This window comes from Somniosus microcephalus, unplaced genomic scaffold, assembly GCF_052327205.1.
Source record: "Somniosus microcephalus isolate GS21.2 unplaced genomic scaffold, FLI_Smic_1.0 scaffold1, whole genome shotgun sequence".
Taxonomy (NCBI): domain Eukaryota; kingdom Metazoa; phylum Chordata; class Chondrichthyes; order Squaliformes; family Somniosidae; genus Somniosus; species Somniosus microcephalus.
In genome coordinates, this window is record NW_028225188.1 from 1,167,498 (window position 1) to 1,192,346 (window position 24,849).

A 24,849-nucleotide genomic window follows, 5' to 3' on the forward strand; every position below is an offset into this window, starting at 1 on the left:
TGAATCTGTGCTGCATCCCTCCAAGGCCAGTATATCCTTCCTGAGGGGCGGGGCCCAGAATGGAACAGGAGGGCAGACTGACTGCGGGGGGCTCGACTGTTCAAGGTCAAAGCTCACACAATCTGGTGAGAGTTGTGAAAGGTGAGACGTAACAAAGGAAGAGATAAGGCGGCCGTTGAACTATTGGAAAAACAAGGCTACATATTGTATTCTGCCCAGCAACAGACTCAGGAAGCTAAGGGCATAAAACATCCAGGCTTACAGTGATTGTCAGGAGAACCAACCGCAACATTCGAGCAAGAACAGCGTCAACTCGCCCAGAACAGGGTCCTGTTCACCCTCGGTTCAGAGTGGTGCTCCCCAGAATAAGGTTGTTTGACTTTATGTCAGGTCTAAATATCAATTATTTATAACAATTCTGCAGTCTTGCATGATTCTACCATGGCAGGTGCAGCACAGGTTAGATACAGAGTAAAGCTCCCTCTACACTGTCCCATCAAACACTCCCAGGGCAGGTACAGCATGGGTTAGATACAGAGTAAAGCTCCCTCTACACTGTCCCATCAAACACTCCCAGGGCAGGTACAGCACAGGTTAGATACAGAGTAAAGCTCCCTCTACACTGTCCCATCTAACACTCCCAGGGCAGGTAGAGCACGGGTTAGATACAGAGTAAAGCTCCCTCTACACTGTCCCATCAAACACCCCCAGGGCAGGTACAGCACAGGTTAGATACAGAGTAAAGCTCCCTCTACACTGTCCCATCAAACACTCCCAGGGCAGGTACAGCACAGGTTAGATACAGAGTAAAGCTCCCTCTACACTGTCCCATCAAACACCCCCAGGGCAGGTACAGCACAGGTTAGATACAGAGCAAAGCTCCCTCTACACTGTCCCATCAAACACTCCCAGGGCAGGTACAGCACGGGTTAGATACAGAGTAAAGCTCCCTCGACACTGTCCCATCAAACACTCCCAGGGCAGGTACAGCACAGGTTAGATACAGAGTAGAGCTCCCTCTACACTGTCCCATCAAACACTCCCAGGGCAGGTACAGCACGGGTTAGATACAGAGTGTCAGCTGTGGCTCAGGCGGCAGCACTCTCTCCTCTGAGTCAGAAGGTTGTGGGTTGAAGTCCCACTCCAGAGACTCGAGTCTAAAACTCTGTGCTGCCCCTCCAGTGCAGTGCTGAGGGAGTAAAGCCCAGTGCAGAGTAAAGTTCCCTCTGCACTGCTCCACTAACAGGCCTGAGCCCCAAACTCAGAAGAGCGCCCTCTGCTGCATTCCACTTGTCTCAGCATCTGGACTGGGACCTGGTCCACCATTCCCAGAGGGTTGGTCTGTCGGTCGCCTTCCTTTCCCTGGGTCAGGAAAAGGCGTTCGACAGGGTGGATCATGAGTATCTCTTCGGAACTCTATGCGCATTCGGGTTTGGGATGTATTTCTTCGCCCGGATCCGACTTCTGTATGCCGCCGCGGAGTGTCTGATTAAAGTTAACGGGTCTTTGACGGTGCCCCTTCGCTTCGGGAGGAGGGTGGGTCAGGGATGCCCCATGTCCGGTCAGTTATACGCCGTCTGCGTGGAGCCTTTCCTGCGCCTCTTGCGGAAGAGGTTGACGGGACTGGCTCTGCAAGGGCCGGGCGTGGAGGTTGTCCTTTCGACTTACGCCGATGACGTGCTCCTCATGGTCACGGATCCCATCGACTTGCGGAGGATGCGAGAATGCCAGCAGATTTACTTGGACGCATCCTCCGCCAGGATCAACTGGGAGAAATGCTCCGGGCTCCAGGTGGGTCAGCGGCAGGTGGACTCCCTGCCGGAGGAGTTCAGGCCCTTCGCCTGGAGCAGCACGCACCTCCTCTACTTGGGAGTCTACCTCAGCCCCGCCGAGAACACCTGGCCGGCGAACTGGCAAGAGCTGGAGGCCAAAGTCACAGCTCACCTAGGACGCTGGACAGAACTGCTCCGAGTGTTGTCCTACAGGGGTCGAGCGCTGGTCATAAACCAGTTGGTGGCTGTCATGTTGTGGTACCAGTTGGTCACCCGGTGCGGAGGGGAGTGGGCAGGTTGATGGACCTCCTCGTGGGACTGCTCCTGGGCCTGGTTAAAAAAGTAATTAAGAGGTCCAGGCAGCGGGTGGTCGAGGGGGTCGTTCGGCCCGATTGCCTGCCTCTCTTCTGCGGCTATGTTCGCGCCCGGGTGGCCCTGGAGATGGAGCATGCAGTGTCTGCCGGCACACTTGAGGCCTTCCGCGACGGGTGGGCACTGCAGGGACTGGAGTGCATCATCACCCCGGCCAACAGTAACTTGATTTGATATTATATTAGTGTCTTGATTTGACTTGATAGTTTTGTTTGATGTTTTCTTAAGTTACAGTTGATTTGTTAATCAGCCAATCAAAAGAGGAACAACTGCCTCGAGCCGTCTCAGCAAGGAGAGGGGAGGAGAGGATTGGTCGCACTCTGTGACCAGGAGGAAGAGGAGGAGCCAGAGAGACAGAGGGCAGAGTGGAGACCACCACTACTGTTGCTGCTACTGAGGTGCCAAGAGAGAGAGAAGAGGAGAGGAGAGAGAAAGACCAGGGGAAAGACAAGAGGGAAGCCAATTCCATCACTGCCTCTCCAAATGGCCTCCATTGCAGGAGAGTGAGAGGGGAGACAAAGAGAAACCAACAACATGTGTTTGGAAGGAGGGAGAGCCATTTGAAAAATCGACAGTCCTTCTCCTTTGGCCGGGATGACGTTGCCCTGCATCACTTTGCCGAGTTCTTCGAGGAGCAGTCACACGAGGAACAGGAGCACGCTGAGAAATTGAGGAAGTGCCAGAATCGGCACAGAGGCCGAATCATCTTGGCGGCCATCAAGAAACCAGAGCAGGATGAGTGGAGCAATGGTCTGGAGGCGATGCCGAGAGCTCTGCAGATGGAGAAGAATGTCGACCAGAGTCTGCTGGATCTGCACAAACTCTCCACTGGGAGCGCCGACCCTCACTTGTGTGACTTCCTGGAGACCCACTATTTGGATGAACAGGCGAAGACAATCAAGAAGCTTGGAGATCACATCACCAACTTGAAGAGACTGGGAACCCCCTGAGAATGGCCTGGGAGAGGACCTGTTTGACAAACTCACTCTGGGAGAGAGCGATTAAAGTGACTACTGGGATCAAGCTTATTGTGTTTAGTACTCGTGTTTATATAATTGTGTGTGAGACCCCTGCCTTGTAGGGAATGATGGCTTGTGACTTTGTACAAAGAGCTGAGACCTGGGCTCTGTAATGTCATTAACTGTAAATAAATTGTTTAATATTCATTTAAAAAAATGCCTGAGCCCTAAACTCAGAAGAGCGCCCTCTACTGCATTACACTTGTCTCAGCATCTGGTCCGGACCTGGTCGCTCCCCCTGCGTTTGTGGCCAAGATGCAGAAGAAGCTCATCGACTTCTTCTGGGACAAAAGGAAGCACTGGGTCTCTGCCGCGGATCTGAGTCTTCCGCTTAGGGAGGGCGGTCAGGCGCTGGTGTGCCTTCGCACCCGGGCGGCGACTTTCCATCTTCAGACGCTGCAGAGATACCTGTACGTGGAGAATCCTCCGAGATGGTGTGCGCTGGCGACGTATTTCTTCCGCCAGCTGCACAGCGTCAATTACGACACGCAGCTCCTGTTTGTGGAATTGGGCCGTAGATGTACCTGCCTGTGGGAGCTGCCTGTCTTTTACCAGGAACTGCTATGGGTCTGGAACAGCATCGCCTCCAGGTGGAGTTCACCCCAGTCAGGAGTGGCGGCTCTCCTTCGGGAGCCGCTGTTCAGGAATCCACACCTCCATGATCATGGGTTCGGGTGGCTGGCGGAGGGCAGGGCTGTGCCTGGCAAGGTAACCAGAGTCGGGGACGGAGGAGTGGGCTGGATGGCGCCGGAGGAGCTGGCACAGCGTCTGTCCTGGGCCAACGCCCGGCTCGCGTTTAAAGCCATCGAGACGCTGAAAGTGGCACTGGGCCCCAACTCCACTAGGTGTATCGAGGAGGCTCAAGCACATGGGGTGATCCTGTCCGAACTGACCCCCGTTCAGACAGAATTCCTCATCAGCGCACGGCCCCAAAACCCCTCTCGGGAACCGGCGCCTCTCAACTTGAGCCATCTCAGGGAAATGACCTCTGTGCCTTTTGGTTCTGCGGAGAGGGGTTTCCTGTACGGGCTGCTCCTGCACACTCTCCACTTTGTCATCTTCGCCTGCCGTCCAGGCACGCCTTGGCGTGCCATCTTGCTGTCCGGCGGAGGTCCCCAATGGGGGGCTCTCTATGCGGGAGTCCTCCCTTTATCTATTGGGGACTTGGCCTGGAGTGTGTTGCATGGAGCAGTCCCATGCAATAAGATTTTGGATAGGTTCACGGACTCCCAGGCCGCTTGCTATTTTTGCGGCCTGGAGGAGTCCGTGTTCCATATTTATGTGGAATGTGAGAGGTTGCAGCCCCTCTTTCACTATTTGAAGGGGCTGCTCCTCGATTTTTGGTTGCACTTCAGTCCCATGCTCCTGATCTTTGGTCACCTGGTGCGGAGGGGAGCGGACGGGTCGGAGGACCACCTCGTGGGACTGCTCCTGGGCCTGGCCAAAATGGCCATTAACAGGTCCAGGCAGCGGGCGGTCGAGGGGGTCGTTCGGCCCGATTGCCTGCCTCTCTTCCGCGGCTATGTTCACGCCCGGGTGGCCCTGGAGATGGAGCACGCGGTGTCCGCCGGCACACTTGAGGCCCTCCGAGACCGGTGGGCACCGCGGGGACTGGAGTGCATTGTCACCCTGGCCGGGGTGAATTTAATTTAATAAGTTTTAAAAATTAATTTAAGTTTTTAAGTTTCTTTACAGTCCACTTGTTCAGCTGGGAGAGCGAGAGGCTCCGCTCGGCGATGCAGACAGCCCTGCAGATGGAGAAGAATGTCGACCAGAGTCTGCTGGATCTGCACAAACTCTCCACTGGGAGCGCCGACCTTCAACTGTGTGAATTCCTGGAGACCCATTATCCAGATGAACAAGTGAAGATGACCAAGAAGCTTGTAGAGACTGGGACCCCTGCCTTGTAGGCATGAGGGCTTGTGACTTTGTACAAAGAGCTGAGACCTGAGCTCTGTAAATGTCATTTACTGTAAATAAAATGTTCAATCTTACATTAAATAATGTTATTTAAAAAAAATTATTTAAAGACAAATTTCCTCCAGTTTCACAGACAGCCTTTGTCACTGCAATAATTTCTTAAATGTTTAATCATTAAATCAAAAGCATCAAAAAGGAAGAGAGTAGCAAAAGTAAAGAAAGACTTGCATTTCTATAGCGCCATTCATGGCCACTGGACGTCTCAAAGCACTTTACTTTTTGAAGTGTAGTCACTGTTGTAATGTGGGAAGTGCAGCAGCCAATTTTCACTCAGCAAGCTCCCACAAACAGCAATGTGATAATGACCAGATAATCGGTTTTGTTATGTTGGTTGAGGGATAAATATTGGCCAGGACAACGGGGATAACTCCCCTGCTCTTCTTCAAAATACTGCCATGGGATCTTTTACATCCACCCGAGAGAGCAGACGGGGCCTCGGTTTAACGTCTCATCTGAAAGACGGCCCCTCCGACAGTGCCGCACTCCCTCAGCACTGCACTGGAGTGTCAGCCTAGCTTTATGTGCTCGAGTCTCTGGAGTGACTTGAACCCACCACCCTTTGACCCAGAGGCGAGTGAGCTGCCCACTGAGCCACAGCTGACAACGTTGGTCCCTTAGAGGTAGAGACAGGAGAAATTATTATGGGGAATAAGGAAATGGCAGAAACGATAAAACAAATATTTAGTATCTGTCTTCACAGTAGAAGACACAAAAGCAAACCAAAGATGATGGGGAACCGAGGGTTTAATGAGGGTGAGGAACTTAATGTAAAGTACTAGAGAAACTAATGGGACTAAAAGCCGACAAATCCCCTGGACCTGACGGCCTACATCCTCGGGTTCTAAAAGAGGTGGCTGAAGAGATAGTGGATGCATTGGTTTTGATCTTCCAAAATTCCCGAGATTCTAGAACGGTCCCAGCGGATTGGAAGGTCGCAAATGTAACACCGCTATTCAAGGAAGGAGGGAGAGAAAAAACAGGAAACGACAGGCCAGTTAGCCTGACATCAGTCGTTGGGAAAATGCTGGAATCCATTGTTACGGAAGTTGTATCAGGGCACTTAGAAAATCATAACATGGGTAGGCTGAGTCAACATGGTTTTATGGAAGGGAAATGGTGTTTGACAAATTTATTAGAGTTATCTGAGGATGTAACTAGCAGGGGAGATAAAGGGGAACCAGTGGATGTAGTATATTTGGATTTCCAAAGGGCATTCGACAAGGTGCCACATAAAAGATTATTACACAAGATTAGGGCTCACGGGGTTGGGGGTAATATAGTAACATGGATAGAGGATTGGTTAACAGGCAGAAAACAGAGAGTAGGGATAAATGGATCTTTTTCAGGTTGGCAGGCTGTAACTAGTGGGGTGCCGCGTGGATCAGTGTTGGGGCCTCAGCTATTTACAATCTATATTAATGACCCAGATGAAGGGACCGAGTGTCATGTATCCAAGTTTGCTGATGATACAAAGCTAGGTGGGACAGTAAGCTGTGAGGAGAACACAGAGAGTCTGTAAAGGGATATAGATAGACTGAGTGAGTGGGCAGTAAGGTGGTAGATGGAGTATAATGTGGGGAAATGTGAGGTTATTCACTTTGGTAGGAAGAATAGAAAGAATCTTTTTTAAATGGTGAGAAACTTTCAAATGTTGGTGTTCAGAGAGATTTGGGTGTCCTCGTGCAAGAAACACAGAAAGCTAGCATGCAGGTACAGCAAGCAATAAGGAAGGCAAATGGCATGTTGGCCTTTATTGCAAGGGGGTTGGAGTATAAGAGTAAGGAAGTCTTGCTCCAATTGTACAGGGCCTTGGTGAGACCACACCTGGAGTACTGGGCACAGTTCTGGTCTCCTTATCTAAGGAAGGATATACTTGCCTTGGAGGCGGTGCAACGAAGGTTCACTAGATTGATTCTTGGGATGAGAGAGCTGTCCTATGATGAGAGATTGTGTAGAATGGGCCGATACTCTCTGGAGTTTAGAAGAATGAGAGGTGATCTCATTGAAACATACACGATTCTGAAGGGGATTGACAGGGTAGATGCTGAGAGGTTGTTTCCCCTGGCTGGAGTGTCTAGAACTAGGGGTCACAGTCTCAGGATAAGGGGTCGGCCATTTAAGACTGAGATGAGGAGGAATTTCTTCACTCAGAGGGTGGTGAATCTCTGGAATTCTCTGCCCCAGAGGGCTGTGAATGCTGAGTCTTTGAGTATATTCAAGGCTGAGATCGAAAGATTGTTGGACTCTAGGGGAATCAAGGGATATGGAGATCGGGCGGGAAAGTGGAGTTGAGGTCGATGATCAGCCATGATCTTATTGAATGGTGGAGCTGGCTCGAGGGGCCGTATGGCCCACTCCTGCTCCTATTTCTTATATTCTTATGGACTTTCAAAAGGCATTTGATAAAGTACCACACAGGAGACCTACTCGGAAAAGAGAAGCACATGGTATTAAAGGGCTGATGGTAATTTGGGTATATAATTGGCCGAGGGATAGGAGACAGTGAGCAGTGCTGAGGGATGTTTTTCTGACTGGAGGGAAGTATGCAGTGGGTTCCCCCAGGGGTCGGGATTAGGACCATTGCTTTTCTTATTATATATAACTGACCTGGACTTGGGTATAGGTGTACAAGTTTGAAGTTTACAGATGATACAAAACTTGGCAACGTAGTAAATAGTGAGCATAGTAGTAGCAGACTTCAGAAGGACAGAGACAGACTGTGAAATGAGCAGACACAAGGCAGATGAAATTCAATGAGGATAAGTGTGAAGTGATGCACTTTGGGAGAAACAACAGGGAGAGGCCGTATAATCTAAATGGGACTATTTTGAGGGGGTGCAAAAGCAGAGGGACCTGGGGGTCCATATTCACAAATCTTAGAAAGTGCCGCGGCAAGTTGGTGAGGTGGTTCAGAAAGTGTGTGGGATACTTGGCTTTGTAAATAGGGCCATTGAAAACAAAAACAAGGAAGTTACACTAAACCTTTACAAATCACTAGTTAGGAACATAGGACAGGAGGAGGCCATTCAGCCTCTCGAGCCTGTTCCGCCATTCAATGAGATCATGGCTGATCTGTGATCTAACTCCATACACCCGCCTTTGGCCCATATCCCTTAATACCTTTGAGTAACAAAAACCTGTCAATCTCAGATTTGAAATTAACAACTGATCTCGCATCAACTGCCGTTTGTGGAAGAGAGTTCCAAACTTCTACCACCCTTTGTGTGTAGAAGTGTTTCCTAATTTCACTCCTGAAAGGTCTGGCTCTAATTTTAGACTATGTCCCCTAGTCCTAGAATCCCCAACCAGCGGAAACAGTTTCTCTCTATCTACCCTATCTGTTCCCCTTAATATCCTGAAAACTTCGATCAGATCACCCCTTAACCTTCTAAGTTCCAGGGAATACAACCCTAATTTGTACAATCTCTCCTCGTAACTTAACCCTTGGAGTCCGGGTATCATTCTGGTAAACCTACGCTGCACTCCCTCCAAGGCCAATATATCCTTCCTAAGGTGTGATGCCCAGAACTGCTCACAGTGCTCCAGGTGTGGTCTAACCAGGGTTTTGTACAGCTGCAGGGTTTTGGCCTCAGCTGGAGTCTTGTGTACAGTTCTGGGCACCACACTTTAGGAGGGATGTCAAGGCCTTGGAGAGGGTACAGAGGAGGTTGACCAGGATGGTACCAGGGATGAGGGACTTCAGTTATGTGGAGAGATTGGAGAAGCTGGGATTGTTCCCCTTAGAGCAGAGAAGTTTAAGAGGAGGCCAAATAGAGGTGTTCAAAATAATGAGGGGTTTTGATCGAACAAGTAGGGAGAAACTGTTCACTCTGGCAAGTGGGTCGGTAACCAAAGGTCACAGCTTTAAAATAGTTGCTAAAAGAACTAGAGGGAAATGAGGAGAATTGTTTTCACACAGAGGGTTGTTAAGATCTGGAACGCACCATCTGAAAGGATTCTGGAATCAGGTTCCACAGGAACTTTCAAACGGTAATTGTACATGTACTTGAAGAGGACTAGTTTGCAGAGTTCTGGGGATAAAGCTGGGGTTTGGGACTAAATTGGACAGCTCTTTCAAAGAGCCGGCACAGACAGGATGGGCCGAATCACCTCCTTCTGTGCTGTTAGATTCGATGATCAGTGTGAAGACGTTGGTGTCTCTTAAGGCTCGTAGAGCTTTTAAAGCTCTTCCCACAGTCAGAACATTTAAAGGGTCTCTCATCAGTGTGAACTCGCTGGTGTTCCTTCAGATCCTTGGAGCCTTTAAAGCTCTTCCCACAGTTAGGACACTGAAACGGTCTTTCGTCAGTGTGAACTCGCTGGTGTTCCTTCAGATCCCCGGAGCTTTTAAAGCTCTTCCCACAGTCAGAACACTGAAACGGTCTCTCGTCAGTGTGAACTCGCTGGTGTTCCTTCAGATCCCCGGAGCTTTTAAAGCCCGTCCCACAGTCAGAACATTTAAAGGGTCTCTCGTCAGTGTGAACACGCTGGTGTTTCTTCAGCTCCCGGGAGCATTTAAAGCTCTTCCCACAGTCAGAACATTTAAAGGGTCTCTCGTCAGTGTGAACAAGCTGGTGTGACAGGAGGGTGGATGACAGAGTGAATCCCTTCCCACACATGGAGCAGGTGAACGGTCTCTCCCCAGTGTGAACTCGCTGGTGTGACAGGAGGTTGGATGACTGAGTGAATCCCTTCCCACATTCGGAGCAGATGAATGGTCTCTCATCAGTGTGAACAAGCTGGTGTCCCTTCAGATTCCCAGAGCTTTTAAAACTCTTCCCACAGTCAGAACATTTAAACGGCCTCTCATCAGTGTGAACAAGCTGGTGTAGCTTGAGCTCCCGGGGGATTTTAAAGCTCTTCCCACAGTTAGGACACTGAAATGGTCTCTCATCATTGTGGACAAGTTGGTGTTGCTTTAGTTCCCCGGGGCTTTTAAAGCTCTTCCCACAGTTAGGACACTGAAACGGTCTCTCATCAGTGTGAACAAGCTGGTGTCCCTTCAGCTCCCCGGAGCTTTTAAAGCTCTTCCCACAGTCAGAACACTGAAATGGTCTCTCATCAGTGTGAACAAGCTGGTGTTCCTTCAGTTCCCTGGGGCTTTTAAAGCTCTTCCCACAGTCAGAACATTGAAATGGTCTCTCCTCAGTGTGAACAAGCTGGTGTCTCTTCAGCTGCCCGGAGCTTTTAAAGCTCTTCCCACAGTTAGAACACTGAAATGGTCTCTCTCCAGTGTGAACTCGCTGGTGTGTTTGCAGGTGGGATGAACAAACAAATCCCTTTCCACACACGGAGCAGGTGAACGGACTGTCCCTGGTGTGACTGCGCCGTTGAACTTCCAACGTAGACGGGGAACTGAATCCCTTCCCACCGTCCCCACCTTTACCCGGTTTCTCCCCGGTGTGACGGTGTATGTGTCTCGCCAGGTCAGGCGATCGGCTGAATCCGCGTCCACACACCGAACACGTGTGCGGTTTGTCATCGCTGTGATCACTGCTTTCTCCTTCCATGTGCAAAGGCCGATGATATTCAGGTCCTGATGAATCCAGCGACTCTGTCAGATGTTGACGTAATGTTTGGTCTGAGCTTCCCACCTGTAACTGCTCCAGTTCTATAACCCTGTAAATTGAGATCAGAAAAGGATCAGAGGCAAACTGTCGTTTAATTTTCCCCTTTCCGAACCTAGGGGCAGTGAAGCTGATTTTCAGGCTCCAGCTGCTGCACAGGTTGTTTGAAAGGATCAGCAGTAATGGCGGCTGCAATGCCCACAAGCCCCAATGCTCCAGAAAGCGCTCTGTTGACTCTGAGTCCTGCACATGTGCTCATGGCCCCCACGCTCTCCCTCCTGCTCCACAATCGCCCGTCCCGATCGGTCCACAACGCGCATGCTCAGCGCACAAAACCCCACGGTTGGAACATCGGGCGCGCATGCGGAGCTGCAACATCTGGTACGCGTGAGCGGCTCAGGTGGGGGCGAGTCGGTGTTTCGCCTCAGCCGCCAGGGAGGTGCGCATGTGCAGGACGACCCACCATTCCTCCTGTCAGCAATCACTCCCTCGTTTCTTTAATAAAAACAGAAAATGCTGGAAATACTCAGCAGGTCAGGCAGCATCTGTGGAGAGAGAAACAGAGTTAGCGTTTCAGGTCAATGACCTTTCGTCAGAACTGCTTGTTCTTTAGTGTCAGCCAGTGACTCAGTGGGTAGCACTCTCGCCTCTGAGGCACAAAGTTGTGGGTTCAAGTCTCACTCCAGAAACTTGAACATTGAATGGCGGAGCAGGCTCGAGGGGCCAAATGGCCTACTCCTGCTCCTATCTTCTATGTTTCTATGTAAGTTTAGGGACCCTCCATGTTGACTTTGTCCGATCCTGTCACTGTTTTCCAAGTGCTCTGCTATTACATCCTTTAAAATGGACTCGAGCATTTTCCCCACTACCGATGTCAGGCTTACCGGTCTATAATTCCCCATTTTCTCTCTACCACCCTTTTTGAACAGTGGGGTAACATTAGCTACCTGCCAATCCATGGGTACTGTTCCAGAGTCTATCGAATTTTGGAAGATGACCAGCAATGCATCTACTATTTCTAGGGCCACTTCCTTAAGTACCCTAGGATGTAGATTATCAGGCCCTGGGAATTTATCAGCCTTCAATCCCATCAATTTCCCTAACACCATTTCCCTACAAATACTGATTTCTATCAGTTCCTCCCTTTCATTAGACCCTATGTTCCCCCGACATCTCTGGGATGTTATTTGTGTCCTCCTTTGTGAAGACAGAACCAAAATATGTATTTAAGACCAGGACCAGTGCAAGATAGATTAAGGCGATACTTAGTACAACTAAATCAGGTGGTACAAGTACTAAATAAAGAAGTGAGGAACCAACAACAGATTAAAGATCTAGAAAGGCAGAATGCTGGACTTAAACCAGACGAGTTGTCCAGAATAGGTCAACAAGTAATGACGCAAGTTATCGGAAGAAAGGGAATGGGGCCCGTTGGATGGGGCCATGTACTGTATTAATGACAAGTGATACGTGTGTTTGTCTACAGGAACCGATGGGTATGTGATGGAAGCACTGGACCCAGGTGAAACCATTTAACACTAAAGACCCCCATTCTACCCTCTCCTCTAGGGGAAAGAGCTTGGAAGACGACCAGACCTCTGTTTAAATTACAGATAAACATGGATCCAGTTGACCCTTTATATCAGAGGGTCCGTCTCGGGGAGAAGAAGCTCTCCCGGTTTACCCTTACACCTGAGAACTCATTTTTAATGTGGAAACAAGTTATCCTCGGTTCCGAGGGACTGCCTAAGAAGAAAGAAGAAGATATAATTGGATTAAGACTTCTTTACTCCTGTACTCAAATCCTCTTGTAATGAAGGCCAGCATACCATTTGCCTTTTTAACTGCCTTTCACGACCACCGGACGTCCCAAAGCGCATTACAGCTAATGAAGTACTTTTGAAGTGTAGTCACTGTTGTAATGTGGGAAACGCGGCAGCCAATTTGCGCACAGCAAGCTCCCACAAAGAGCAATGTGATAATGACCAGATAATGTTTTTTCGTCATGTTGATTGAGGGATAAATATTGGGCTCAAAACACCGGGGATAACTTCTTTGAAATAGCACCACGGGATCTTTTACATCCACCTGAGGGGGCAGACGGGGGCCTCGGTTTAACTTCTCATCCGTAGGACGGCACCTCCGACACTGCAGCGCTCCTTCATTACTGCCCCTCCGACAATGCGGCTCTCCCACAGCATTGCTCCCCCCGACAGTACAGCGCTCCCACAGTACTGCCCCTACGACAATGCGGCTCTCCCGCAGCACTGTCCCTCCGACAGTGCGGCGCTCCCTCAGTACTGCCCCTCCGACAGTGCGGCACTTCCTCAGTACTGCCCCTCCAACAGTGCGGCGCTCCCTCAGCATTGCCCCTCCGACAGTGCGGCGCTCCCTCAGTACTGCCCCTCCGACAGTGCGGCGCTCCCTCGGTACTGTCCCTCCGACAGTGCGGCGCTCCCTCAGTACTGCCCCTCCGACAGTGCGGCGCTCCCTCAGTACTGCCCCTCCGACAGTGCGGCGCTCCCTCAGTACTGACCCTCTGACAGTGCGGCACTCCCTCAGCACCGCACTGGAGCGTCAGCCTCGCTTTATATACTCAAGTCCCTGGAGCGGGATTTGAACCCACAACCTTCTGACTCTGCTATCCACTGAGCCACAGCTGACTCCAGTCTTTTACACAGTTTCATCATAACTTCCTTGCTTTTGCACTCTACGCCTCTCCTAAAGCAGGGGAGTTATGATGAATTGTTAAACAGTTTTTTTTGCAGAGTGACCCAGGCTGTGTAGGAAACAATTATGCATTTGAAAGCAGCTTGTATTGTGAAGCTTGTGCCCCTTTGCCAGGCCCGCTGCCTGCGGCCCCTCTCCCAGATTCCAGCCCCAGCTCTGTGCTGACTGAGCTGCTCTCACCTGGGGACAGCGCGTCACAATCGGCCCCAGCGCACCTGAGCTGGAGAAGAGGCCCCGCCCCCTTGCCGCGCCACCATTGGTTGGAGGACCAGGCCGCCCAGTTCAGTCCTCCCACCTGAGCCCTCGTCCTATTGGTCAGCGCTCCCGTCAGTCAGAATCACATTGCTCCGGCTCACTCCGCCACCCCGCGCGGATCAATCCGCTCCGTTCGGCGTCCGCGGAGGTCCCGCCCGCCCGACTCTCAGGTTTGGGTTTTCTCGTCTTTTACTTTATAATCTCACCTCGATTTAAATCGATTCCCCAACAGATGACTTTACCCCGGCCGCTGATTCCGTCTGCTCCCCGGAGGCCCCGCGCAGGCGCACTGGCAGCCTTGCACCGTTGAGAAGCTTTTCAAAAATGTTTTTTTCCGAAACAAATTGAAAACACTCATTAATTCCCCCAACCTCCTCCCCTCTAAAGTGCGATTATTATTATTCTTGTTTTTCCTCATTTGTGTGGGGTGTCTTTTTTTTAACCTTGCCGTGGCGTGCGCCGATCCAACCGACCCCTGGGCGTTGCGTGCTGGCGTCAACGCGTATTCGGAGGGGGGTGATTGACGCGAGGCGCCCGCCAATCAGGAGCGCGGAAAACGCTGGGAGGACCGGGCGGGCTGACGGTCCTCCAACCAATGGCGGCGCGGGAGGGAGGGGGGCTGCAGGCTGCTTTCCTGCTTTCATTGTCTGCAGGAGCTGTTAAAGGGAAGGGGAGGAGGGGGTGGAAAAAACCCAGCTTGTGAGTGTTTATTCCTTTGCATTACCTTTATTGCAAGGCTATTCATCAACTGCATTCATTTAAAAATAAGTGAAGCTTTTCTCTCTTTGACTTTTATCCAGAACAAAGAGCCCTGGTGCTGTGAACATTCTGGTGGGCAGCCACTTTTAAAGGGACAAAGACCAGCATTCTCCCTCCTCTCTCTCTCTCTCGTGAGTATTTGTGGTGGGTGAGAGGAGGGAGGGGTGTGAGTCAAAGGGGACTGCTGCCCCTTTTCAACAAAAACAATTGCTTGGCCATTTAAAGGGGAATGGTGGCATAGTGGTTAGCACTGTTGCCTCACAGCGCCAGAGACCCGGGTTCGAATCCGGCCTCGGGCGACTGTGTGTGGAGTTTGTACATTCTCCCCGTGTTTGCGTGGGTTTTCTCCGGGTGCTCCGGTTTCATCCCACAGTCCAAAGATGTGCGGGTTAGGTTGATTGGCTATGATAAATTGACCCTTAGTGTTAGGAGGATTAAATACGTGGGGTTACAGGGATAGGGTGGGATATGTGTCGGTGCAGGCTCGATGGGCCGAAATGGCCTCTATCTGCACTGTGGAGTTTCTGTGATTCTGTGGGTGCCCCCCAGGTATTTAAAGGGGCAGTGCCTCTTTCTTTCTGTATCATGTTCTGCTTGAACTGTACAAAACACCAGTTAAGCCACCGGCTAGAGTGCTGCGTGCAGTTCTGCTTGCCCCATTGCAGGAAAGATGTGACTGCTCCAGACGGGAGATTTATGAGGTTGTTGCCAGGACTAGAGAATTTCAGCTACAAGGAAAGATTGAATACATGGAAACATAGAAGATAATCTACATCCGAGGGTACTCGAGGAAGTGGCCCTAGAAATAGTAGATGCATTGCTGGTCATCTTCCAAAATTCGATAGACTCTGGAACAGTACCCATGGATTGGCGGGTAGCTAATGTTACCCCACTGTTCAAAAAAGGTGGTGGAGAGAAAACGGGGAATTACAGACCGGTAAGCCTGACCTCGGTAGTGGGGAAAATGCTAGAGGCCATTATAAAAGACGTAATAGCAGAGCACTTGGAAAACAGTGATCGGATCGGACAAAGTCAACATGGATTTACAAAAGGTAAATCATGCTTGACTAATCTACTGGAATTTTTTGAGGATGTAACTGGTAAAATAGATAAGGGAGAACCAGTGGATGTGGTGTATTTGGACTTTCAAAAGGCTTTCGATAAGGTCCCGCATAAGAGATAGAAACATAGACGATAGGAGCAGGAGTAGGTCATTTGGCGCCTCGAGCCTGCTCTGCCATTCAATGCGATCATGGCTGATCATCCAAGTTCAGTACCCGGTCCCTGCTTTCTCCCCATACCCCTTGATCTCTTTAGCCTTAAGAAATATATCCAACTCCTTCTTGAATATATTTAATGAATTGGCCTACACTGTCTTCTGTGGTAGAGAATTCCACAGGTTCACCACTCTCTGGGTGAAGAAATTCCTCCTCATTCCTGTCCTAAGAGGCCTACCCCTTATCCTTAGACTGTGACCCCTGGTTCTGGATTCCCCGACCATCAGGAACATCCTCCCTGCATCTAGTGTGTCCAGCCCTGCCAGAATTTTATAAGTTTCAATCAGATTCCCTCTCATTCTTCTAAACTCCAGCGACTATAAGCCCAATCGACCCAATCTCTCCTCATACGTCATTCCTGCCATCCCAGGTATCAGCCTGGTGAATCTTGGCTGCACTCCTTCCATGGCAAGAACATCCTTCCTCAGATAAGGCGACCAAAACTACACACAATACTCAAGATGTGGTCTCACCAAGGCCCTGCACAACTGCAGCAAGACATCCTTGTTCCTGTACTCAAATCCTCTCGCTATGAAGGCCAACATACCATTTGCCTTCTTAACAGCCTGCTGTAGCTGCATGCTTACCTTCAGCGACTGGTGCACAAGGACACCCAGGTCTCGTTGCACTTCCCCTTCTCCCAATCTATTGCCATTCAGATAATAATCTGCCTTCCTGTTTTTGACACCAAAGTGAATAACCTCGCATTTATCCACATTATATTGCATCTGCCATGCTTCTGCCCAATCATCCAACCTGTCCAAATCACCCTGTAGTTTCCACAGAATCACAGAATCACAGAAACCCCACAGTGCAGATAGAGGCCATTTCGGCCCATCGAGCCTGCACCGACACATAGCCCACCCGATCCCCGTAACCACTACACCAACACATATCCCACCCTATCCCCGTAACCCCACGTATTTAATCCCCCTAACACTAAGGGTCAATTTATCATAGCCAATCAACCTAGCCGGCACATCTTTGGACTGTGGGAGGAAACCGGAGCACCCGGAGGAAACCCACGCAAACACGGGGAGAATGTCTGTGTGGAGTTTGCACAGTCACCCGAGGCCGGATTCGAACCCGGGTCTCTGGCGCTGTGAGGCAACAGTGCTAACCACTATGCCACCGTGCTGCCCGGCAGCTTTCTCGGCATCCTCCTCACAGCACACACGCCCACCCAGCTTTGTGTCGTCTGCAAATTTGGAGATATTACATCTAGTTCCCTTGTCTAGACCATGAATATATATTGTGAATAGCTGGGGTCCAAGGACCGATCCCTGCGGTACCCCACTAGTCACTGCCTGCCGCTCGGAAAAAGACTCGTTTATTCCAACTCTTTGCTTTCTATCTGCCAACCAGTTCTCTATCCAAGTCAATACCTTGCCCCCCAATCCCATGTGCCTTAACTTTACACGCTAATCTCTTATGTGGGGCCTTATCGAAAGCCTTCTGAAAGTCCAAATACACCACATCCACTGGTTCGCCCTTATCTATTTTACTAGTTACATCCTCAAAAAATTCCAGTAGATTAGTCAAGCACGATTTACCTTTTGTAAATCCATGTTGACTTTGTCCGATCCTGTCACTGTTTTCCAAGTGCTCTGCTATTACATCCTTTATAATGGACTCTAGCATTTTCCCCACTACCGATGTCAGGCTTACTGGTCTGTAATTCCCTGTTTTCTCTCTACCACGTTTTTTGAATAGTGGGGTAACAGTAGCTACCCTCCAATCCATGGGTACTGTTCCAGATTCCATCGAAAACCCAGCAGCTTCTCCTCCATCTCCACTCCAGCTCAAACTGCTGCAACAAAAAGACCTACACAGGCGGCCAGGGTCCGACTTCCGTCACCTGCAGTAAAACTCTTCCCGACAGCCGCTGACTAATGGCGGCCGCAGCACCCACAATTCCCCGCGCCCCATAAACCACTCTATCCAATGCGCTGATTTCCCCGCTGAGAGTGCGCATGCTCCCCGGGGCCGTGGGCCATTCTGGGAGCCTGGCTCCTGTCCTTTGTCCCGAGTTGGACTCTGTGGAGCCGGCTGAAGAAACCGGGAAGCGGCGGCTCGGATGGGGGAGGCGCTGCACCCTGGGTTTCCTGGTGCCGGGGCCCTGGCCGCACGTCCGCCGGGCCTGGCCGCTCTGATTCTGATTGAGGTTTTTGATGAGGTAACAGAGAGGGTTGATGAGGGCAATGCGGTTAACGTGGTGTACATGGATTTTCAAAAGGCGTTCGACAGCGTGTAAAGTTAAGGCACATGGGATTGGGGCACGGTATTGACTTGGATAGAGAACTGGTTGGCAGACAGAAAGCCAAGAGTTGGAAGAAACGGGTCTTTTTCCGAGTGGCAGGCAGTGACTAGTGGGGTACCGCAGGGATCGGTCCATGGACCCCAGCTATTCACAATATATATTAATGATCTGGACGAGGGAACTAGATGTAATATCTCCAAGTTTGCAGACGACACAAAGCTGGGTGGGCGTGTGTGCTGTGAGGAGGATGCTGAGAAACTCCAGGATGATTTGGACAGGTTGGGTGATTGGGCAGAAGCATAGCAGATGCAATATAATGTGGATAAATGCGAGGTTATCCACTTTCGTGTCAAAAACAGGAAGGCAGATTATTATCTGAATGGCAATAGATTGGGAGAAGGGGAAGTGCAACGAGACCTGGGTGTCCTTGTGCACCAGTCGCTGAAGGTAAGCATGCAGGTGCAGCAGGTGGTTCAGAAGGCAAATAGTATGTTGGCCTTCGTAGCGAGAGGGTTTGAGTACAGGAACAAGGATGTCTTGCTGCAGTTGTACAGGGCCTTGGTGAGACCACATCTTGAGTATTGTGTGCAGTTTTGGTCGCCTTATCTGAGGAAGGATGTTCTTGCCATGGAAGGAGTGCAGCGAAGATTCACCAGGCTGAAAGCTGAGATGTCAGGAATGACATATGAGGAGAGAGTGGGTCGACTGGGCTTGTACTTGCTGGAGTTTAAAAGAATGAGAGGGGATCTCATTGAAACTTATAAAATTCTAACAGGACTAGATGCAGGAAGGATGTTCCCGATGGTCAGGGAGTCCAGAACCAGGGGTCACAGTCTAAGGATAAGGGGTAAGCCATTTAGGACAGGGATGAGGAGGAATTTCTTCACCCAGAGAGTGGTGAACCTGTGGAATTCTCTACCACAGAAGGCAGTGGAGGCCAATTCATTAAATATATTCAAGAAGGAGTTAGATATATTTCTTTAAGCTAAAGGGATCAAGGGATATGGGGAGAAGGCAGGGACAGGGTACTGAATTTGGATGATCAGCCATGATCTCATTGAATGGCGGAGCAGGCTCGAGGGGCCGAATGCTCCTATCTTCTATGTTTCTATGTTCAGCCTCAGACAAATGTTAGGGAGAGGGATGGAGTCAGTGGCTCGGGAACGGAGTTTGTGGGGTGTCTGTCCCTTTAACTGCAATTCATAGAATTATAGAAATTTACAGCACAGAAGGAGGCCATTCAGCCCATCTTGTCCGTGCCGGCCGACAAAGAGCTCTCCTCCCTAATCCCACTTTCCAGCACTTGGTCCGTAGCCTTGTAGGTTACGGCACTTCAAGTGCATATCCAAGTACTTTTTAAATGTGATGAGAGTTTCTGCCTTATGCGGGACCTTATCGAAAGCCTTTTGAAAGCCCAAATACACCACATCTACTGGTTCTCCCTTATCTATTTTACCAGTTACATCCTCTAAAAATTCCAGTAGATTAGTCAAACACGATTTACCTTTTGTAAAGCCATGTTGACTTTGTCCGATCCGGTCGCTTTTTTCCAAGTGCTCTGCTATTACATCCTTTATAATGGACTCTAGCATTTTCCCCACTACCGATGTCAGGCTTACCGGTGTGTAATTTCCCGTTTTCTCTCTACCACCCTTTTTGAATAGTGGGGTAACATTAGCTACCCGCCAATCCATGGGTACTATTCCAGAGTCTATCGAATTTTGGAAGATGACCAGCAATGCATCTACTATTTCTAGGGCCACTTCCTTAAGTACCCGAGGATGTAGATTATCAGGCCCTGGGGATTTATCGGCCCTCAATCCCATCAAGTTCCCCAACACCATTTCCCTACAAATACTGATTTCTATCAGTTCCTCCCTTTCATTTCACCTTATGTTCCCCGACATCTCTGGGAGGTTATTTGTGTGCTTGTTTGTGAAGACAGAACCAAAGTATGTATTTAATTGGTCTGCCATTTCCTTGTTTCCCATTATAAATTCCCCTGATTCTGACTGCAAGGGACCTACGCTTGACTTCACCAATCTTTTTCTCTTCACATATCTATAAAAGCTTTTACAGTCACTTTTTATGTTCCCTGTTAGCTTACTCTCATAATCTATTTCCCCCCTCTTAATTAATCCCTTTGTCCTCCTTTGTTGGATCCTAAACTGCTCCCAATCCTCAGGTTTACTGCTTTTTCTGGCCAATTTATATGTCCTTTCCTTGGATCTTATGCTATCCCTAATTTCCCTTGTTAGCCACGGTTGAGTCAACTTTTTTGTTTTATTTTTATGCCAAACTGGGATGAACAAATTCTGTAGTTCATCCATGCGATCTTTGAAGGTTTGCCATTGCCCATCCACCGTCAACCCTTTGAGCGACATTCCCCAATCAATCCTACCCAACTCGCACCTCATACCATCGTAGTCTCCTTTATTTAACTTCAGTACCCTAGTCTCTGAGTCAACTATTTCACTCTCCATCTTAATGAAGAATTCTATCATATCATGATCGCTCCAACCCAAGGGGCCTCGCACAACAAGATTGCTAATTAATCCTTTCTCATTACATAATACCCAGTCTAAGTTGGCCTGTTCTCTAGTTGGTTCCTCGACATATTGTAAAGCAATATACAGAGTAAAGCTCCCTCTACAGTGGTTAGCACTGTTGCCTCACAGCACCAGGGACCCGGGTTCGAATCTGGCACCGGGCAACTGTCTCTGTGGAGTTTGCACATTCTCCCCGTGTTTGCGTGGGTTTTCTCCGGGTGCTCCGGTTTCCTCCCACAGTCCAAAGATGTGCGGGTTAGGTTGATTGGCTATGATAAATTGACCCTTAGTGTTAGGGGGATTAAATACGTGGGGTTACGGGGATAGGGTGGGATATGTGTTGGTGTAGGGGTTACAGGGATCGGGTGGGATATGTGTCGGTGCAGGCTCGATGGGCCGAAATGGCCTCTATCTGCACTGTGGGGTTTCTGTGATTCTGTGATACACTGTCCCATCAAACACTCCCAGGGCAGGAGCAGCACGGGTTAGATACAGACTAAAGCTGCCTCGACACTGTCCCATCACACACTCCCAGGGCAAGTACATCACAGGTTAGATACAGAATAAAGCACTCTCGACATTGTCCCAGCAAACACTCCCAGGGCAGGCACATCACCGGTTTGAAACAAAGTAAAGCTCCCTCTACACTGTCCCATCAAACACTCCCAGGGCTGGTACAGCACGGTTTAGATACAGAGCAAAGTTCCCTCTACAATGTCCCATCAAACATTCCCAGTGCAGGTACAGCACAGGTTAGATACAGAGTAAAGCTCCCTCTACGCTGTCCCATCAAACACTCCCTGGGTAGGTACAGCACGGGTTAGAAGCTCCCTCTACACTGTCCCATCCAACACTCCCAGGGCAGGTACAGCACGAGTTAGATACAGATTAATGCTCCCTCTACACTGTCCCATCAAACACTCCCAGGGCAGGAACAGCACGGGTTAGATACAGAGTAAAGCTCCCTCTACACTGTCCCATCAGACACTCCCAGCGCTGGTACAGCACGGTTTAGATACAGAGTAAAGCTCCCTCTACACTGTCCCATCACACACTCCCAGGGCAGGTACATCACAGGTTAGATACAGAATATAGCACCCTCTATATTGTCCCATCAAAGACTCCCAGGGCAGGTTCAGCACGGGTTAGATACAGAGTAAAGTTCCCTCTACACTTTCCCATCAAACACTCCCAGGGCAAGTACAGCATGGGTTAGATACAGAGTAAAGCTCCCTCGACACTGTCCCATCAAACACTCCCAGGGCAGGTGCAGCACGGGTTAGATACAGACTGAAGCTCCCTCTACACTGTCCCATCACACGCTCCCACGGCAGGTACAGCACAGGTTAGATACAGAGTAAAGCTCCCTCTACACTGCCCCATCAAACATTCCCAGTGCAGGTACAGCACAGGTTAGATACAGTAAAGCTCTCTCTACGCTGTCCCATCAAACACACCCAGGGTAGGTACAGCATGGGTTAGATACAGAGTAAAGCTCCCTCTACACTGTCCCATCAGACACTCCCAGCGCTGGTACAGCACGGTTTAGATACAGAGTAAAGCTCCCTCTACACTGTCCCATCAAACACTCCCAGGGCTGGTAAAGCACGGTTTAGATACACAGTAAAGCTCCCTCTACACTGCCCCATCAAACATTCCCAGTGCAGGTACAGCACAGGTTAGATACAGAGTAAAGCTCCCTCTACGCTGTCCCATCAAACACTCCCAGGGTAAGTACAGCATGGGTTAGATACAGAGTAAATATCCCTCTACACTGTCCCATCAAACGCTCCCAGGGCAGGTACAGTACGGATTAGATACAGAGTCAAGCTCCCTCTACGTTGTCCCATCATACACTCCCAGGGCATGCACGTCACGGGTTAGATACAGAGTAATGCTCCCTCTACACTGTCCAATCAAACACTCCCAGGGCTGGTACAGCACGGGTTAGATACAGAGTAAAGCTCCCTCTACACTGTCCCATCACACACTCCCAGGGCAGGTACATCACAGGTTAGATACAGAATAAAGCACCCTCGATATTGTCCCATCAAAGACTCCCAGGGCAGGTTCAGCACGGGTTAGATACAGAGTAAAGTTCCCTCTACACTTTCCCATCAAAAACTCCCAGGGCAAGTACAGCATGGGTTAGATACAGAGTAAAGCTCCCTCGACACTGTCCCATCACACGCTCCCACGGCAGGTACAGCACGGGTTAGATACAGAGTAAAGCTCCCTCTGCACTGCCCCATCAAACATTCCCAGTGCAGGTACAGCACAGGTTAGATACAGAGTAAAGCTCCCTCCACACTGCCCCATCAAACATTCCCAGTGCAGGTACAGCACAGGTTAGATACAGTAAAGCTCTCTCTACGCTGTCCCATCAAACACACCCAGGGTAGGTACAGCATGGGTTAGATACAGAGTAAAGCTCCCTCTACACTGTCCCATCCAACACTCCCAGAGCAGGTACAGCACAGGTTAGATACAGAGTAATGCTCCCTCTACACTGTCCCATCAAACACTCCCAGGGCAGGTACAGCACAGGTTAGGTACAGAGTAAATCTCCCTCTACACTGTCCCATCAAACACCCCCAGGGCAGGTACAGCACGAGTTAGATGCAGAGGAAAGCTCCCTCTACACTGTCCCATCAAACACTCTCAGGGCAGGTACATCACAGGTTAGATACAGAGTAAAGCTCCCTCTGCACTGTCCCATCAAACACTCCCAGGGCTGGTACAGCACGGGTTAGATACAGAGTAAAGCTCCCTTTACACTGTCCCATCAAACACTCGCACGGCAGGTACAGCAGGGGTTAGATGCAGAGTAAAGCACCCTCTATATTGTCCCATCAAAGACTCCCAGGGCAGGTACAGCACAGGTTAGATACAGAGTAAAGCTTCCTCTATGCTGTCCCATCAAACACTCCCTGAGTAGGTACAGCACGGGTTAGATACAGAGTAATGCTCCCTCTACACTGTCCCATCAAACACTCCCAGGGCAGGTACAGCACGGGTTAGATACAGAGTAAATCTCCCTCTACACTGTCCCATCAAACATTCCCAGGGCAGGTACAGCACAGGTTAGATACAGAGTAAATATCCCTCTACACTGTCCCATCAAATGCTCCCAGGGCAGGTACAGTACGGATTAGATACAGAGTAAAGCTCCCTCTACACTGTCCCATCAGACACTCCCAGGGCTGGTACAGCAAGGTTTAGATACAGAGTAAAGCTCCCTCTACACTGTCCCATCAAACACTCCCAGGGCTGGTACTGCACGGGTTAGATACAGAGTAAAGCTCCCTCTACACTGTCCCATCAAACACGCCCAGGGCAGGTAAAGCACGGGTTAGATACAGAGTATAGCTCCATCTACACTGTCCCATCAAACACTCCCAGCGCAGGTACAGCACGTGTTGGATACAGAGTAAAGCTTCATCTACACTGTCCCATCAAACACTCCCAGGGCAGGTACAGCACGGGTTAGATGCAGAGTAAAGCACCCTCTATATTGTCCCATCAAAGACTCACAGGGCAGTTACAGCACGGGTTAGATACAGAGTAAAGCTCCCTCTACACTGTCCCATGAAACACTCCCAGGGCAGGTACAGCACGAGTTAGATAGAGTAAAGCTCCCTCTACACTGTCCCATCAAACATTCCCAGGGCTGGTACAGCACGGGTTAGATTCAGACTAAAGCTCCCTCAACACTCTCCCATCAAACACTCCCAGGGCAGGTACAGCACGTGTTAGATGCAGAGTAAATCTCCCTCTACACTGTCCCATCAAACACTCCCAGGGGAAGTACAGCACGGGTTAGATACAGAGTAAAGCTCCCTCTACACTGTACCATCACACGCTCCCAGGGCAGGTACAGCACGGGTTAGATACAGAGTAGAGCTCCCTCTACGTTGTCGCATCATACACTCCCAGGGTATGCACGTCACGGGTTAGATACAGAGAAATGCTCCCTCTACACTGTCCAATCAAACACTCCCAGGGCTGGTACAGCACGGGCTAGATACACAGTAAAGCTCCCTCTACACTGTCCCATCAGACACTCCCAGGGCTGGTACTGCACGGGTTAGATACAGAGTAAAGCTCCCTCTGCACTGTCCCATCAGACACTCCCAGGGCTGGTACTGCACGGGTTAGATACAGAGTAAAGCTCCCTCTACACTGTCCCATCAAACACTCCCACGGCAGGTACAGCAGGGGTTAGGTTCAGACTAAAGCTCCCTCTACACTGTCCCATCAAACAGTCCCAGGGCAGGTAAAGCACGGGTTAGATACAGAGTAAAGCTCC

The 24,849-nt window shown here is 49.9% G+C and overlaps 1 protein-coding gene and 2 pseudogenes across 1 annotated transcript in view; 1 reads left to right on the forward strand and 2 right to left on the reverse strand.

Moving 5' to 3' along the window:
* LOC147084124 (uncharacterized) overlaps positions 1 to 24,849 on the reverse strand; it is a 364,363-nt pseudogene that overhangs the window by 253,541 nt on the left and 85,973 nt on the right.
* LOC147084125 (uncharacterized) overlaps positions 1 to 24,849 on the reverse strand; it is a 227,182-nt gene that overhangs the window by 60,783 nt on the left and 141,550 nt on the right. The window contains exon 5 of the mRNA XM_085979847.1: positions 9,544 to 9,975. Within this exon, the coding sequence (XP_085835973.1) occupies positions 9,544 to 9,975 (432 nt within the window). The remainder of the gene's footprint in view (positions 1 to 9,543; positions 9,976 to 24,849) is intronic.
* On the forward strand, positions 60 to 3,296 carry LOC147084128 (ferritin heavy chain pseudogene; annotated as a pseudogene).